This window comes from Stegodyphus dumicola, chromosome 1, assembly GCF_044657685.1.
Source record: "Stegodyphus dumicola isolate Sdum_Otavi_A_Nest chromosome 1, ASM4465768v1".
In the NCBI taxonomy this organism is placed as follows: Eukaryota; Metazoa; Arthropoda; class Arachnida; order Araneae; family Eresidae; genus Stegodyphus; species Stegodyphus dumicola.
In genome coordinates, this window is record NC_140768.1 from 195864643 (window position 1) to 195883354 (window position 18712).

Below are 18712 nucleotides of genomic sequence, written 5' to 3' on the forward strand. Positions count from 1 at the left end.
TAACTAATTATAACTCTTTTATCTATATTTATATATAATTTCTTTTTAATATCAAAATAAAATTTTTCAGTTTCAATATGAATTAGTTTCTTACATTTTAAAATTTAGACCTAGTGTTGTGTATCTGATTTTATCATAAATTTAAGAGGACATGCTAGGTTATTTTTGGAGAAAAATCACTAGCTTCAGAAATAGAGGTGTAAAGAATTATTTATTATGACTATGTTTTTTGTTGATAAATTAAATATAAAATACTTTTGATGTATTTTAGGGGGAGATTATATGTACGAGTTAAATTTTTGTTAAAACTGTACTTGATGTAAATTCATTAAAAACTCAAAGAAAAATAATGTTTTTGGGTAAAATGAGCAAAAGTAAGAGTTTATTTTTTTTTAAATAAAGTTAGCATACATTATAAACAAGTGGGTGGCTAAGTTTTCTCAGGTTTAAACTATGAAAAATCATATGGTGTAGAGCAAGCTACTAATTACTATTTTAATATAGCACACCATCTGTTTGCAGTTTCTAGCTGAAATCTTCTTATCATTCATCTGATCTTTTGCTTTAGTTGAAGGCTGCCACATATTTATGATTTGATATGTTTTTTTTTTTTTTTTTTTTTTTTTTTTTTCATTTCATTAAACTGTTAAGATACAGAATGTGTTTGTAATCTGCACTATGAAATGCATGGTAAATTTTGAGCCATTATTTGTTTGAGGGAGAAAGATTATTTTCTTTAAATAAAATGCATGAATATCACATTTTTAATGCACTTTTATATGTATTGGAATTTTCATTTGCTCTATTAATTTCCAGTAAGTATTCAAAGTTTTTATCTTCTTATATGTAATATAATTAATGAATTTTTTTTTTAAATTTTATTTGTAGTTAGGGTTTTGTTTTATTGTAAAATGAAGTATGTAAGTTAACTAGTATTCATTTTTCAAAAATTATTTCTCTGAATGATGTAATTAGCACTTTGGTTTCTGATGCAAAATGTTCATCAGATTTATTAATATTTCTGCTTGAAATATATGAATTGCTTCCTTGCTCTTTATTATAATTACTTTACAGGTCTCTTCACTATAAATAATTATGCATATAGGTTATTTAATTAATACATAAAGACAACTATAAAACTACACACACACATGTAAGATATAAAAATATGAAAAAAAATTATTAATAAATTGAAACAAGTTGTTAATTGACCTCTAACTTGCTAATTTTTATTGTAATTGTGATTTAAGCATAATCCCTTCATTGCCCAGCGGCCGAGCGGTAAAATTACTGAACGCTGGTAATTCTGACCTTGTTTTGATTCCAGGCAAACAGACTAACTGCACGATTGTTTTCATGTTTTTTCTATCTATAGTCTTCTATGAAGGTATTCCTCCCCTTAGGCATACAGCCCTAGTGCACTCCGCCATAATCAGCTAAACCAAACCCTTCAAGATATCTGCATTTTCCTTATCTGCATTACTGTAAACTTTTGCCAGTTGCTTCTCAGGATTAAAGGAAAGACTTTCCATGCTTAAATGGTATCGCAACTGACTATGAATTCTCTTTTGCTACTCCGCCTTCCTGCTGGCAACATGTTGATTAGCCTCTCGTAGCTATTCTTCATTATTTGAAATGTAACTATGTATCTAAAATTATGGGGGACATTTAGCATCCTAGTGTTCTACCAATTAAGAGCATATGTGCTAAAATATTATGATCCAATAATAAATTATGTTTAACTAATACATAAATATTTCATTGAAACAAGCACAATTTCAGAATGTTATCCAATTATCCACTGCACTGAAGTTTCCAGCCATTTTTCAGGTGTTTTCTTAGGCATGATTAAAAAGTGAATTGGTGCATTCCCTAATCGAGATGTTCTTTAATATCTAGTTATTTACAGCCAAATAAATCATCACACACACACGCAAATATATATTTTAGCAATTAAATCCAGTTTGATTATCTCCTAGGAAAGAAAAGCAAATATTAATTTTTAATTAAAAATTATTGAAAAGAGGGATTTTTAAAAATCTAAAACTTATTAAATGAAGTGCATATTGTGGAAAGTAAAAATTGTAAAATGTAAATGTACAAATTTAGTATAAATTTTTTTAAATATATAGAAATATTTTATAAGAAAATTGCTGCTGATTCCATAGAAAGATCCTGACATTTCAAAGAGAATTAATTATTCTTCCTCCATAAAATAACCAATAATTCAACTGGCAGCATTTCATCTCTCTCACATTTTTGAATAATACTCCTATGCCAAAATGTAAAAAATGCAAAGTGGTATAAAGTAATATAACTTCAGAATTAAAAACTTTGATATTTAATGATTGCAAAAGAAATTCCCCTACCCAGTATATGATAGCATATGTAGAGACAAAAAATGTAGTAAACAATAGAATAATATGTAAAACTTAAAATAAGAATCAGTAGTTACAAAGTAAAAGTTATTTAATATATATAATTATAATACAGTTAAAAACATTCAAATAGTCTTTTCAACATTTGCATTTTTACATCGACCGAAACTAATTTTAATTATTGCTTACAGTTAAAACACCTGTTAAATATTGTAGGAGCTATTGTCCTATTCAGTGTGGACGCAGATGTGCAGCTGCATGTTAAGAATGCCTAGAGTTGCCACATTAGGAAAGTTCAAGTAACTATTTTGTTATGAGCAAATATTGAACTGCTGAGAAAAATAAAGAAAGAAGCTTTCTGATTAGCTATGGAACAAGAAAATTAAACTGAACTGGAGGAGTTGCAGTTGGCGAAAATTCTTTATTCTCTTTGGCAATGTTCTGGATATTAAAATGATAAAACTAATTAAAGGCTCAGAGCAGAAACTAATAAGTTTAGAATTATTTCTGGCTAAAACTTAGGGGAAAAGAAAATAGGTATAAAATATGTGCAGTCTTAATATGTACACTGCGCCAGAAAAAAAGGGGGGACAGTTTTATATCTTCCTGTTCTACTGGGCCGATTTACAAAATTCAACTTGCATTTTTCACGTCTCGAAAGCGTGACTTAGTATATATATTAGATTTATGTATAGCATTGTTCTAATATAGGTATTTTGACACAAAATGACTTTTTTTGAAATGACATGCCAATTTTTTTACATATTTCGATTCTACGACTTAAATAATGCCTAAATATAAAATTTTGTGAAATTTGGCACGAAATTTATGGAGAAATTTAAAAATCTATCTTGTCATATTTTTTTCAGTTTGTGCCACGAATAATTCACTTTGCGAACTTCTTAATTAATAGCAACCTATTTTCCTTTCCTTTTTTTCATTGTACACGAGCAGAAAAAAGCTCTCGTTCATTACTTTCAAATAATTTTAACAAAGTGCGTAAACCACATTTGAAGTTAATGCTTGTAATGAATAATGCCATATTTCAAAATATGCCAATATGTAAATTCACATATATCTTGAGAAGTTTTAAATAAAAAACTCTAATTTTTTGCAGATGTATCTACAAATATATCTACTTTAAGATGATGTTAAAAATTTTATAGGTTATGATACATAAATTTTTTTGAAAAATTTATACAAAATACAAATTAAAAAAATAAATCATAAAAATGTGCGAATTTTAATTGCATTAAGCCTAAATTTTGAATTCTGGAAGAAGGAATCAAGTACGTTTAACAAAGAAAGAGATATTAATAAATATATATCAAATTCAATTAACAATGAGGAGCTAAAATTTTGAGAGCTAATGTTTTAAAATCTACTTGTGGAATTTTTACAAAACTTGGCAGTTTGACATAATTTGAGTTGTAGAATCGAAATATGGAAAAAAAATTCTTGTCATTTCAGGAAAAGTTCGATTTTGTGTCAGTATGGCTATATTAGAACAATTCTACATATAAATCTAATACATATCTCAAGTCGTGCTTTCGAGACATGAAAAACGCAAGTTGAATTTCGTCAATCGGCTCAGTAGAACTAGATATATAGAACTGTCCCCCCCCTTTTTTTGTGCAGTGTACATGTAAACTGTATACTTCTTTTCCAGACAATAGGTTCCTTTTTATACAAAAAGTTTGAAATGACTAAAGTTTTTTTTTTTTTTTTTTTTTTTTTTTTTTTTTAAGTTTAAACTAAAAAAATACTATAGTAAATGACCTTTAAAGTAAAAAAAGAAAAAAAAAATCTCGAATTAAATGTACTTTTATTTCATCATAATATATATAGACGTGTATGTTTATATTAATATAAATAATCTATGGAAATGAAACTTGAATTTTCTTTACGTGCTTACATTCATGTATGTCAAATGAGTCTTGTATAATGTATTAAGTGCTTTATATAATTGCTTAAAAGTATGAAAATTTGTTATTTCGTTTCAAGTACTTTCTTATTCAGCTGTTGTTATTAAAGATTTATAATTTATGTACATAAAGAATGAGCATGGAGATTTTAAACAAATATTTCTGTACCATTCTGGATGTGTTATTTATGCTCATTTAAAATAAGTTTGGAGTTATTCATTTAAAATTATGTAGTTGCCATATTGATAATTGGTTACTAAAACATAACACAAAATAAATTAACTAACCATACTCTGTAGTTTTTAATTTAATAATTTATATTTAGATGAATTATCACATTCTCATATTTTTATAAATATTTTTATACAATAACCTTTTATGGGCAGTAGCACATTTTCTGATAAGTATATTGTATAATTTTCAGAACTAATATCATAATTAAAGATCAAATTAAATGTTTTTTAATATATAATAATAACTGGAGTTTTCTGTTACAGGTAAATTTTAAATTAGTTTAACATTCTGTAAAATCTCTCGTTAAAAAAAAAATTGCTATATAGCTGTATTGAAAAGTAAGTGCTGACAGTTGTGTATCAGATTATGTCATAAATTTAAGAAGGCGTGTTAGGATTTGAATATGGAATAGCACACAAGAGCTATCTGCCTAACAGGAAGGATACATTTGTAGAGGATTTTCTAAAGAAAACTGGCTCACATTAAGATTACAAAGCAAAAAAAAAGAAAAAAAAAAAACATGCATTTACTTGTTCGCTCAGGAAAACACATTAAAATGGTACTTTGTTGATGATATCTTGGTCCGTTTAGACGTTTATAAATAATTTTAGAATTTCAGAAAAATTGGAATTTTTTTGCTTTTTCAGATATGTGAGAATCACCAAGAACCTGGGGGAAGTTTTTTTTCTCAATTATTTTTGAAAAGATGTATAATATTATAGAGCAGGGTTTCTTAAACTGTGGGTCGCGACCTGTAGCAGGAAGTCGCTAAAAATTTTAGCAGTTTTTATATTTCTTTAACTTATTATAATAATTTTACAGTTATCAAATATTTTTACAAAATGTATCTGAAAATAGATAAACATAAGTCAATACAGACAAAGAAAAAAAAATGAAACCATTTTGACACATTCTTTTTTAATATAAACGTTCACTTTCCTTGCTTTGCATGTGACGCTGTCATTTCATCTGTTACTTATTTAAAATTTTCACATTGTTCTAGGTCTTAAAATTAGAAATTAAAGTTAATGACTTAAAACTGCAATAGTATATTACAGTAGAAGTAAAAAAATTGGCAGTTTCACTCACGCGCATGTCGGATTTACGCAATACTTATGGGATCCCACAAAATTTTTTTAAATATTATGGGGTCCTGGGAGTCGCGAAAAAATCTCAGTAATAAAAAGGGGTTGCTACTGAAAAAAGTTTAAGAAACCCTGCTGTAGAGATTAGATTAAGGCTACAAAGAGGAATTTAGGTATTAAAAAAATTGTTGCGATTAATAACTAAATTATGATGTTTTTAATGCAGAAACTTAGGAAGCACCAGAATTTAGTTTAGGAGAACTCTTGAATGCTTTCACTCAAAGAAAATAATCATGCAAGTTAAGTCAATACTCATTATACCATTTGATTCCAGTAAAATTACTAATGCAGAATTTATTCCTGGAATTTTTCTTATAGATCTTAAAATATTTGTTCAAGAATGTATAAATTTTGTCTGCCTTGCTATTAGTAAGGTGTGTAATCATTCTTGCATGATAGTGCATCATATCTGTAGGTAAGGATTGAGGATGAATTTTAAGCTTCCTCCAGGATAATTTTTGTACATAATCACCCTCTTTTACTGCCATATTTGCTTCTTCTGGAATATCTATTCCAGAAATGGAAACTGAAACTGAAAAATATGTATTTTGATGATAAAGAGTTCAAACCATCTTTCTAAGTTCCCAGTGCTATAAAGAAAAACTGGTGAGAGTGCTTTAAAACATTGTGTCCTGAGGCTCAAAGGATGCATTTTAAATAACATAAACTAAACAGCCTTCGTTAGTTGTTGCTAAGTTTATTTTTAAGGTCCTGAAAATTATAAATTAAATTATATATGGGAAGCATATATAATTTAATTTATATTTTTAATTTAATTTGCATTAGCAGGGTTAACTTTGAATTTTACTATTTTCTAAAAGTAATTTGCTTATCACCCCACACATCTGGAAAAAATTAAATCCTTTTTGCTCAAAACCAAATGCAGGACTAGCAGTAATTTAATTGGGTAATCTTATTCCCTTAGCTGCTGATGGGCTTAGAAAATTATGGGAAAAGCTTTGTTCAGCATAAAAAAAGGTTTTGCTCATGAGGAAATGCAAAAGAATAGTATTTGTCTAGCAAGTCATATTGTTTTCTTATTCTTAAATCTAACTGGCATTGGACTTTTTTCAAGATAACAAACCTAATTAAAATGATATATACAAGATAAAGTTTGACATCCACCATTTTGTTTTATAGAAATAAAAGTCCCCCCTCCTCCTATTTATTCTTTTTTTTTTTTTTTTTTTCTTTTAGAAACAGAGATGGATGAAAATGCATCGCCGCAGAAAAAACTTGAGGATTTAATTCACTTAGCAGAACTTTGTGTTGATCTTTTGCAACAAAACAATGAAAATTATGCTGAGGTATGTTGCAACTGTTTAGTTACTTTGAATTCTGGAATGAATATTTAAATTTATTCTTAAATTGAAAAGTTTTTTCAGATTGTTAATAAATTGCACCCATTATATTTATTCTGCATGGTGTAAATATTCTTATTTTTCACATTAATAACTTGGTAATAAAAGGGAATGAAGAAAAGAAGAAAAAAGGCATTATTTGCATGTTGAACATAAAAAATCACATCCTCTTTTAAGAAAGCATTTTGAACTTGTCTTGTATTTTGAAGTTTTATGTAATTATTTAATAATATTGTAATTGATTTTTATTAAGTGCTGCTGATTCTTTTGTATTAAAATTAATCTTGTATTCTTATTGTCATTAATATCAGTATTTGAATAGTATTTGTTTGAAATTAAAAAATTGTGAGCAGAAATTTTTGCCTGAGAAAATGACATATTTATTTTCATCCATATTTAGCTGTGCAGATTCTGAATGTATCATAGGAATTACATCCATTTTATGTCTTTCTTTGTCTTCTATAAGAATTATAGTTGTAAATAAAATCTAGAGCAGCTGTTTTATTTTTTTATGCTCGTATTTCTGTAAATTTGCATCTTAATTTGTCCTTAACTTACCTAATAACTTGCATGTTAAGTACTTTGTGAAATTAAACTGAAAGTACAAATATTTTCATCTTCCAGATTCATTAGACACTTTTCAATTAAGATTTGATGATTTAATGTCAGGAGCTTCCTCTCAACTCATAAATCACATTAAATAAATAAATCTCAGTCATACCTATGTGATAATTTTTCTGCTTTCTAAGGATTCCACCAGAATTATTCTTCTGTATCAAATTGAATTCCAAATGGAGCTTCTATTAGAGCATTCAGATTGCAATTATGTAGTTGTGATCTACAATGTAGAGAAAAGTTTCATCTCAGTTAAAAACTAAACTGTTTCTTAATTCTCTTACAGTTGTGTTCTTTTGTTTACCATCATTTTAAAACTAAGATTTTCCAACTTTGTGTGCACATGCCTCCAAAAGAACATTTAAGGAATATGTAAGGGTATCTGAAGAATTTGAAGTGAGATTGGGATAAGATACAAGTTACAGTATTAGTTGAGAATTATGATAGATACCAAAGCTGGTTTCTTCGCTGTACAATTAAAAAAAAAAAAAAAAAAAAAAAAGCAATATTACCTTACTTTGTTGTTATAACAAATTTTGGTAAATTCTTTCTTGGATAATGTTGAATATCTAATTGTTGAGCTCTTTGGTCACAGCAACAACACATAATAGAGAGTTTAAATAATAGCAACTGCATTAGTTACAAACATTTTTTAATATATTTGGAAATAACTTCATGAGGCATAACTTCTTGAGGCTACACCTGTTTATTAAATGTTTAGTACATCTTTGATATCAGTGGATGTGCCCTATTGGAATTTACTTTAACTACACTGCTGGCCACTGTAAATGCAACACCTTGAAGGAAGCATGCAAATAACATGAAATTTACAACATGCGTTAGTGGAGGTGAGATATGCAAATGGTTAGAATTTCAGTGCAGACGCACATTACGCATGCCTGTGGTGCCACTTAAAGCGCTATTTAAGGCTTAGAATTTTCAACAATTTCAAATTCAGCTTTTTTTTTTTTTTTTTTGTGTGTGTGTGTGTGTGTGTGTGTGTGTGTTTCTTTCAAAAAAAAAAAAAAGAAAAGAAAAGATCAATCATGCCTCGTAGTAAACAGCGATCATCGTTTGATCAAGTATCCGAGTTCAACAGAGGAAGGATAGTGGCCTACTGAGAGTGTGGATTATCTTTCAGGGAAATCGGTAGTCGTGTTGGACGAAACCAAGCAACTGTAATGCGGATATCTGACCGTTGGATGCAGGAGGTTATGACGGACCGACGTGTTCGATCGCATCCATCTCAGTGCACCACTTCACGTAATGACAGGAACATTGTGCGCATGGTAGTGATGGATTGCTCAGTCCCATCACGAACCATAGCACAGCACATTCAGTCTGTAACGCATCATCCAGTGTCTGCGTGTGCAATTCGATGCCGTTTACAGCAGAATGGTCTGTCCACAAGACGTCCATTGCTTCGTCTACCCTTGATGCAGAACCACAGACGTCTCCGTCGCCAATGGTGCAATAAAAGAAGGATGTGGACGTCAGAATAGAATGAAATTGTCTTTACTGACGAGTCATGCTTCTGTCTACAACACCACAATGGTCGGATTCGAGTCTGGAGACACTGTGGAGAGAGGATGCTGAACAGCTCCGGTATGCACCGCCACACTGGTACTGCACCGGATATTATGGTATGGGGCGGTATTGGATATCACTCTTGCACTCCTCTAGTACGCATTGCAGGTACTTTAAACAGCCAGCGCTACATCTCTCGAGGTGTTGGAGCCAGTTGTCTGTACTTACCTTCAGGGCATGCCCACAGCCATATTTCAACAGGATAATGTGCGACCTCATGTAGATTGAATTGCTTTCCTGACCGGTTTGCTTTCCGGATCTTTTGCTGATAGAAAACATGTGGTCCATGGCTGCTGAACGATTGACCAAAGCTGCCACACCAGATCAACTTTGGCAACGTGTGGAAGCTGCTTGGTCTGCTGTACCCCAAGAACATATCCAAAGTCTCTTTGAATCAATGCCGAAGCATGCGGCAGCGCTGATCTCAAACAATGGCGGCTAGTTTGCCTACTGATTCTGGAAGGAACCACACTTCACAGTCTATAAATTTAATCATTTGATACTTGGTCAATATGTTATCTACTAAATAGATTTTGTTGTGATATCTCTAGTCTTTCTTGGTGTTGCTATTTGAGTGGCCGGCAGTGTATTATTAGAACTTTAATTCATTTTTTACAGATTTCAGTTACTTATGCAATGACATTCCACTCATGTTCTATGATAAAAATATGTTTATAGAGCTATTACCAATGATCATCATAATATGTGTGCAATCAAAATGGTATATCAAATCTCAAGACTTTCACTCTTCTTTTTCTCCACATTTGATGAACTGAAACTTTTAGAGCTCTCATGAAGTGATACCTGTATCACTTTGAATGAATTGTAATTGGCCTTGTAGCCTTTGCATGGTATTATATAGTGAAATATACATTAACCAACTAAAACATGACCTATAAGGATTTGTAGGCTTAAACTATAGGAAGGCATTCACTGAAATGATATAGATGTTATGTGGCAACATGGGATCTTACTTAAAGGTTGTCAGAAATACCGAGGTATCATCGTGTTGTTTATGTGTGCTTGTAGTTGGAAAGGCTGTTGATTTAAACAAATTTTGCCAAAACCAAATTGTGATATCATTGAAATAGTATCACTCACTGAGTGCTCCCAAGCCACTACTATTTTTACCTGTGAAAAGTGGGAGAAGGATTGAGAAATTTATACTCATTGCAGAAGTATTCAATGTCCCTGCCTGATCAATGAATGCAAACATCAAAGACAGTCCAATCTGACAAAGGCAAATAGATAGCTGCCAGTGACTCAACTGATATATGAATGCAGTGCATATTTAAATAGAAGTGTATTTAATTACACTTCTATTTAAATTAGATAGGATTATCAGATTTTTGTTAGATATAAAACTCTGTGTCCATCTCTCTTTGCCTCCGTTAACCCAGCATTATTGATGTTTATGGCTATTACTCTGGGCCCATGAATGTTATAATTGGATCATTCGATCATGTAACAATGCAGAAGAACTGCCTGGTCATGCAAATCACAATTTCTTTTACATCATATCAGTGGCCATATTGGTGTATGCCAAAGGAGAACCTGTGAATTTAGGGGCTGCATGTAGTCCTGTTAAGTTTTTGGTGAAGCTTTACCTGTTGTTTATAGTTTTCATTGAAAAGGAAACTACACATGCATGCAACACTGCATTGCAAGCTCAAAAATTACCTGAGAGAATAATGATGCTTGTGCAAGTATTAATTGGGCTATCACATCTAGTCATGCATGATGCTTGAAGAAACTTTTCCGAGATTTTCACTTCAATTACAAGATAGATATGCTGGAAGCCAAGATTTCCAAAAGTGTTTCATTTAAGTCACTGTTCAGGGTAGCTAGAAGTTCTTTGGTAGCTAATAGATGTGATACCAGTTTTATATGCACTTGCGTTCTCAGCCAAAGAGGCTCCCTAGCAACATTTTGTTGTGTTCTCAAGATTATGATGCTTACCTGGAGCACCAATGACACACTAAAATTGAACTCAGCCATATGCCATAATTATTTATCGCAGCTGATTGCCTGTGTATATGATTATGTAAGCATAAAGTTTAATAATATATTAGTCCCCCCCTCCAGTGTTTATATTCTTTGAAGTACCTGCTTTTTGGCCATAAGGACTGTGTAACATTAGAACTTATTTTCTTTTATTAGATTCTGGCATGATTGTTGTTTTTAGTCGAGAAGTTATCTTTCATCTGTTTTTATTGAATTTATTGTTAACATTTTGGCTTCAGTGGGATATCTATGCTCTGACCTTTTTCTTAAATTTCTTCATTGAGAAACTGGAAATTCTAAATATTTTCATTGAACAAAAAGATCTTAAGGAAACAATTAATACCATTTTGAATTATATTTCACAAGGGAATTATTTATATCAATATCTTATTTTAAAAATGTATTATAAATCTCAGAAGTGAAGCCTGTATAATAAACTACTCGGGCAGCATGCTGTATCGTTAACTACCCAGGTAAATTGCATGTGAAAAATACAAGTCCTTCATATAAAAAATGTGAAGCTTGAACATAAAAATATCATAAAATGGAAAAAATCATAAATATTTATGTATATTTTTATGTTGCAACAAACGTAAATTTTGCATAAATTTGGGGTATGTTTATTCGAATGATCATGCTTTATTAGCAGCTTTTAAAAACATGTAAATTTCAATATTTATGTGCATTTTTGGTAAAATTTATCATATATATGTAAAATTGCACAATTTTTTTCTTTCGTAAAAATTTTAGTAAAAATTTAAGTAAATGTCGTGTCCTTTTTACTGTATATAAATATGTGTTTTTGGCAAAAAACTGCATAAATCTATTACTTTTGTACTAAATCTATTACAAACATTAAATATCATATTTTTTTCCATAAATATGTGTTAATAATATGTGTAAAAATTACAAAGGTAAAAAATGCCATTTTAAACGCACATGATATATATAAATCGGTGCTTTTAGTTACATATGAGTAAAACAGAATATGTATTAGACATAGGTATAGCCTTAAAGCATTTAAAATACTCCATTCACACATTTTTTCATGCATATGTTGAAATTCTTTGCTGTTTATTAACTGTTTTCTGTCAAAATAAGAAACCCAAAAATTTTTAAATATATCAGCTTTCTAAAAGTGTATGAATTTAATATTGCAGGATTTTATCTGGTTGTAATGAAATTTATCCACCAAAAAATGTTAAGTTAGAAATATATCATTGCGGGACCTTTTGTGTGGGTAGTAATAACCACCCAAATGTATGATTTTCTGCCCACATTTTGGTAGTTTTTCAAAGCCTTCGGCCTAGAAACTTGATAGCTGTGAGTCCAAAAACAGTTCGACCTCATTTCGGTGCAGAATGGAAGATAGTAAGATGTAGCTGAAGGTGTGAAAAAAAGTATAAGTCCAAAGGAGTGATGTTGGGGCTATGTGCTGGGTGTGGCAAAAGATCCTGTTCGAGTCTGTACAGAGCCTGTGAATGCAGTCACATGTGGTCTTCTAATATCTTGATAGAACATTACCATTTTGCAGCGAACTCAGTTTGACATTTTTCCTTGATAGCAGTGTTAACATGGACTAGCATCTTGCTATACATCTTACTGTCAAGAGTTTTATTTTTTTCCAGATATTCTTTGCAGATAATACCACAGCAATCCCACTAGATACAAAGTTTGAGCTTTTTGTTAGTCAAATTGCCCTTTGTGGTGCTGCTGACAGGCTCACCGGGTGCAGACCAACTCTCTTTTGGCCTGTGTTGTTGAAGTAAATCCAGTTTTCATCACAAGTGATGATCCAGTCCAGAATTTTGTCCCTGCATTGATATTCGAGCAGATTACTGCAGGCCCAAACAACGTCTATCCATATGTGCATAAGTCTGCTCATGCGGCACCCAACGATTAAACGTGTACGCATGTTAAACGTGTACATGTCTATGCATTATATTACTCATGATTTATGTAATGGACTTATGTTTTATGGATGCTTATACAATGGATGTCATGTTTATGTGCTGCATTTATGTTGCCAAGCTAATGGACACGGCTCTTATATCTAACTTCTTAGCAAGATCTTGAGTGGTTGCATAGTGATCTTCTTCCACAAGTTCTCGCAGGCAGACTTCATCAGCATCAGTAGGAGAACCATAGCACTCTGCTTCTTGAATGTCATAGTCTTTGTTTTTGAATTTTCGGTACCAAGCCTTCACAGTGTCATATGATTTAACTCTAGTACCTAAAGCTATACACATGATTTGGTGACATTCTGTAGCTCACTTTTTGCAACAGAACTGGAAGTAAATGTTTCTAATGTGGTAGTTGGAAAATTCCATTTCAGACACAATGTACTTAATGATAATATTTTTTTTACGAATTTCACAACAGAGTGTTCTAAAGAAAGTCTTTTGCTTTCAAATGCCAAAAATTGTTTGACAAAATATGATTAAACATAACAACGGGAACTATTTGCACAGAAGATATTTGTGCTGGCTGGAAACTTTCTTTAAAACCCGATACATTAAAGCACTTACTCAATGAAAAATAGAAGTAACTTTAAAGTCATTGAAAAATATAAATTCTTATTTAAAAAATTCACAGTATTTAATATTACGTACTGAGGGATTAAATAACCAAGCAAATTTAAAAAATAAATAATTGTTATATGTGAGAGAAAACAAAAGGAATAAGAGAGACCTACTTTTTTCAAAATAATTGTTATATGTGAGAGAAAACAAAAGGAATAAGAGAGACCTACTTTTTTCAAACTAAACTTTTGTTTAGTGTGCATTCATAAAATTATACCTATAATCTTTTTTCATAGATCTTCATAGATAATTTCATATAGTGTATGTATATTGTTGATTTGTGAAATTTCCTCTTCATTAATGACCATTGTATTTCCATAAACTTATTGTTTGGTTAATTAATATTTCGCAGCTAATGGTATTTTTTCAGATATAATGAAACCTATTAGAAATGTGCTAGAGAAATTTTATTTTCTGCCAATGATTTTAAAAATGCATAATAAGAGCAAATGCTTTTATGCTATAAATATTTTTCCCATTGGAAAAATACTCTAATTGATATAGCATATCTAACAGGCTCTGATATTTTGGTTTGATGTGATGTTAATTGAAGAGAAAATTTAAATGGATAATAATTAAAGGAACATAAATTAAAACTAATTACTGCTAGAAAACTTCTTAAATTTATTATTCAGAGCAGAGCTAGTCCAATTTAAATACCGTTCAATGGAATCTAAAATTCTAAAATGTGTCTTGGATGTGGTACTTTATTATTCTTCACTTGGAAAGGAGGGGAAATTCTCTTTTTAGCTCATTATCAATGAAAACGGAAAAAAAATTATTACAATGCCATTTACATTTTCATTCAATTAAATTTGTTCATTTTAGGTAACTTAAATAAACATTATTGTAAACAGACATTCTGATATCTAATGATGGATAGCTTAGATTTTGAAAAATTGGATAAATAAAAATAAATACAAAAGGGAAAACCTGAAAGAGGCATTAAACAGCAGTGACTTTATGTTCTTAATCCTTTATAAATCAGCATTTTACTAATGTAACACAGCTTTAATATCATCTTAAATCACATAAATGTTAATAATAGTCTTTTAGGATGGAGGCTGGAACCAGTTTTCTACTTTTCAGGAGCATTGTCCTTATTTATATCAGCTTTTTTTGGGGGGGGATGAGGCAGTAAAACTTATCTCTTGTGTAAATGAAAAATTTGATGTATATGTTGTTTAGTATAATGTATTATATAAATAAAAAAGTTTCTTATCAAGCAAAGGTTTTTAGTCTACTTTTAATGCTCATATATATATATATATATATATATATATGAATTTCTAAATTAGTTTGTACTATATCTGTATTGCAGACCACTAATGTCTGTTTAAATTAAAGTTTTCAGTATAATAACTAATTTGCCTGAAGTGATCTGTATGCTTGGCATGTGAAAGTATTGTAAGATGATTTGTGTTATCACATTAATATTCTATTGATTATAAGAAGTACTAATTATCTTAGACATATACATTTTTAATGTAGATTTTAGGCACTAAGGCATATGACATATAAAATTTTAATGTAATTTTATATGTAATGTATTTTATATAATTTTGCTTGTTACATTACAGTATTGACTATATATTTTAATGTATACAGGGTATAATATTATACTATATTCTGACACAGAAAGGTTATGTATTTTTATCATTACTTTTATTATTTTATTCCTCTAATTTTTAAATTAAGAAATATAACATTTTAACTCATGATATATAAATTTTTGTTTCCATTTATTCTTATTGAATGCAGCATTAAACAGAAAAGTATATGCAAAAATATTCTTTTTCTGCAACAATATATGTGACATACTGTTGAAATGAAACAAAATTAGTGGCATAGGCAATGAGTAATGTAATCTTCTTGAGACTTGATAATATTTGAATGTTAACTATTTTTTATATGATATATTTTTTCAAAAACTGATGTGCTTACTTATTACACACATGTTAATTTTTCAAAAATTGGTAGTTTAAAACGCTAGTTTTATTTTAATTCTATTTAGAATTAAACTTCGTAAGATGCCATTATTTGATATGCTGGCTAAAAGAGTAAAGTATCAAAGAGATATAATCTTTATGTAAGCACATTCTTTATGGTGAGCAGAATTTCATGTATTTCTATTTCTTGATTTTTTTAATGTCATTTTCATAGTTTCAGAATTCATTTTATCAGCAATGTAAACAGTTTGCATAATATTCCAGTATTTAAGATATTTGTACAGTGAAGCCATTCGGGTACTGTTTGGTTGTCATTGAATAAATATCTTTCATGATATATGTATATATATATAGAGAGAGATACATACATACATACATACATACATACATACATACATACATACATACATACATACATACATACATGCATGCAGAAACACACACACATTGGCTTCCAAAAGTTAAGCACATGATAGTAAAATAAAAAGGAGAACCTTTAAATTAGCATCAAGTTGCACATCAAAGTAGCAAATGTGTTTATGTATGAAAGAAAAAAGCATTGTGTACAAAGAAAAAAAATCTCTCTATATTTTTTAATCTTCATAAATTATATGATGATATCACATTTGGCTCATTTACAAACTGAGGTTTAAAATTCAAAATAATAATAATAATAATAATAATAAGATTTGACCGCCCTAGACCTTCGCACAAACTCCATAGCAATTGCCCTTGCTTTCAGTGAAGTGATCAGCCATCATAGATAATAGCAATGGCCATTCATTCATTAGGGCAGTTTCCAGTTAAGGCTGGAGGAGATAAACACTAAGAGACAGCATGCCCGAGGGCATCTCAATAATTATCAGTGGGATTATGGTTGGTGAAGCATGACAGCAACTCCCTATACGAAATATCCTCACCCTCCATATTTATATATAAATGATGTTGGCTCGATGGGGATAAGCATTATCATCCGTAAGGAGAGTCTCACAGTGGGGTGCAGGACTTCATTCTGATACCATGTAGCTGTCATAGAGCCATATTTAAAGATGTGTAACTGTGTGTGATATCCTATTAAAATTACAGGTCACACCACGATGCTGCCAGTACTGAATGCTTTATATTCAGTGACATTGTAGACATGACATTGTAGACATTGTAGACTCATTCTCTCTAGCCCCTTACCTACTTGTCATCTGTTTCCAGGGCAGTCTAGATTTGTCCAATCGAGATGTTAATGACACCACTTAAATCTTACCTGTTTGGATTGGATGGTTAGTGGAACACAAATATTTGGTACTCAGCCATACAGTCCGTTCATGTGAAGCCTTTGGTACATATTACTGGTTTATATATTGTCTTACCAATTGACACTGCAACCATTTATATAACAATTGTGAAGGTCACTCATTGTTTTACTTAGCTACTTATACCGTTAGTAGTATTATATAATAACCATTAGTCGACCAGGCCCAGGTCTGTGAACAGTTGTTTGGAATTGTTTATACATGTCAGAAATTACTGGGTCATTAACACGAAAGTAAAGAACAACATCTTTGATTGACTGTCTTGCTTCAATGCATATGACAGCACTCACTACCTGCGATTCATCTTCTTTGAGCTATAGAAATATGAATATCATCAAAAGTTATAAATGCTTTATATTGGCATTTAAATGAACCTCCTCAAACCCTTCAGAATACTGGCATCTTTAATGACTGCCTATAACATATGTTTGGGCAGTCACTCGTGATTGGCTATAACTTTAAATATTCGCATCCTGCCATTTACATAACAATTTTCTGCCACTCAAATTCAACTATGCTTTCCAAAATTGCTTCAATGCTTAGTTTACTTTTGGCCAGTGTTTTTGTTTAGGATCAAAATTAAGAGTTGCATCACTTTTAAATCATATTTTTTACCTGCTTATAAGGGTAAACTATAGTAAAAAATTAAAATTTAATACTTTATTATTTATAAATTATTCATATCAGCATGACCATAAAATTTCTTTTGCTGCTGAAAAATTAGTAACTATTCTATTAACATTCTCTAAAAAGATTTAACATTTTTATGCTTAATTTCAAACAAAATATTAAAAAAAAAAATAATAATAATTTAAAATGACCTGTATGAAGGAAAATAACCTAAATTCTGTATCATAAAAAACTAAATGGTTGTTTAGGGATTTTATTTTACAAGGTGTATGATGGAGTGTTTATATATGTATAGTTTTTTGAGATTCTGATGTAATGAACCAAAAAATTTTCCCCCCTCTCTGGCATTTTGTTTAAATCTTGTGGTGAAGTCAGTAAATTATATTCAGTCATTTGAATTCTTTCTCTGGGAAAATTAGTTTTTGTCAAACTATTGTAACACACTAGATGAAAGAACTTAGCATATAGAAAAAGTATTCGTATGCTTTCATAAATTTTTGAGTGTTGGCTTGCTTGGAAATGGGAGTATGCGGAGAAATTTTGATTCTGTAGTTATTGTGCAACTGTTTTTCTACTATTTTATTTTAAAAATGAGGGATAAGTGTAAGAAGAAAGAAAAAAATACTATTGATGCCTTCAGGTAGGTTTCATTGTTTTCACCTGCTGTAAAAAAATCTTAATTATTGAGGAATGCTGCATGATTAATGTTGTTCTGTAAAAAAGGAGCTTTATTTATTTATTTATTTATTTATTTTGCATGACTTTACTATTTGCTTTAACTGGATTACTGTTGTGATATGGAATTAATGTTGTACTAATGTATATTGTGTTTCTTTTCTCTCTCTATCTCTTTACCCTGCTCTTCCCTTCATTCTTGGTGTTGCCTTAAACCTGGTCCTTCAGGCATTTCGATCGGTGAGTGTGCCCTTGTGTAGCAATTCTGGCTTTTGTGCTTACCCTTTCTACCAAAATCTGATCTTAAAAGAAAGCTTCAA

At 30.3% G+C, this 18712-nt stretch overlaps 1 protein-coding gene across 8 annotated transcripts in view; it reads left to right on the forward strand.

The window, feature by feature from the left end:
* Window positions 1–18712, forward strand: part of Cadps (calcium-dependent secretion activator 1) — a 295482-nt gene that overhangs the window by 155502 nt on the left and 121268 nt on the right. For all 8 annotated transcript variants that reach the window (XM_085824507.1, XM_085824512.1, XM_085824515.1 and 5 more), the window contains one exon: window positions 6880–6989. In XM_085824507.1, coding sequence (XP_085680633.1) covers window positions 6880–6989 — 110 coding nt within the window. The remainder of the gene's footprint in view (window positions 1–6879; window positions 6990–18712) is intronic.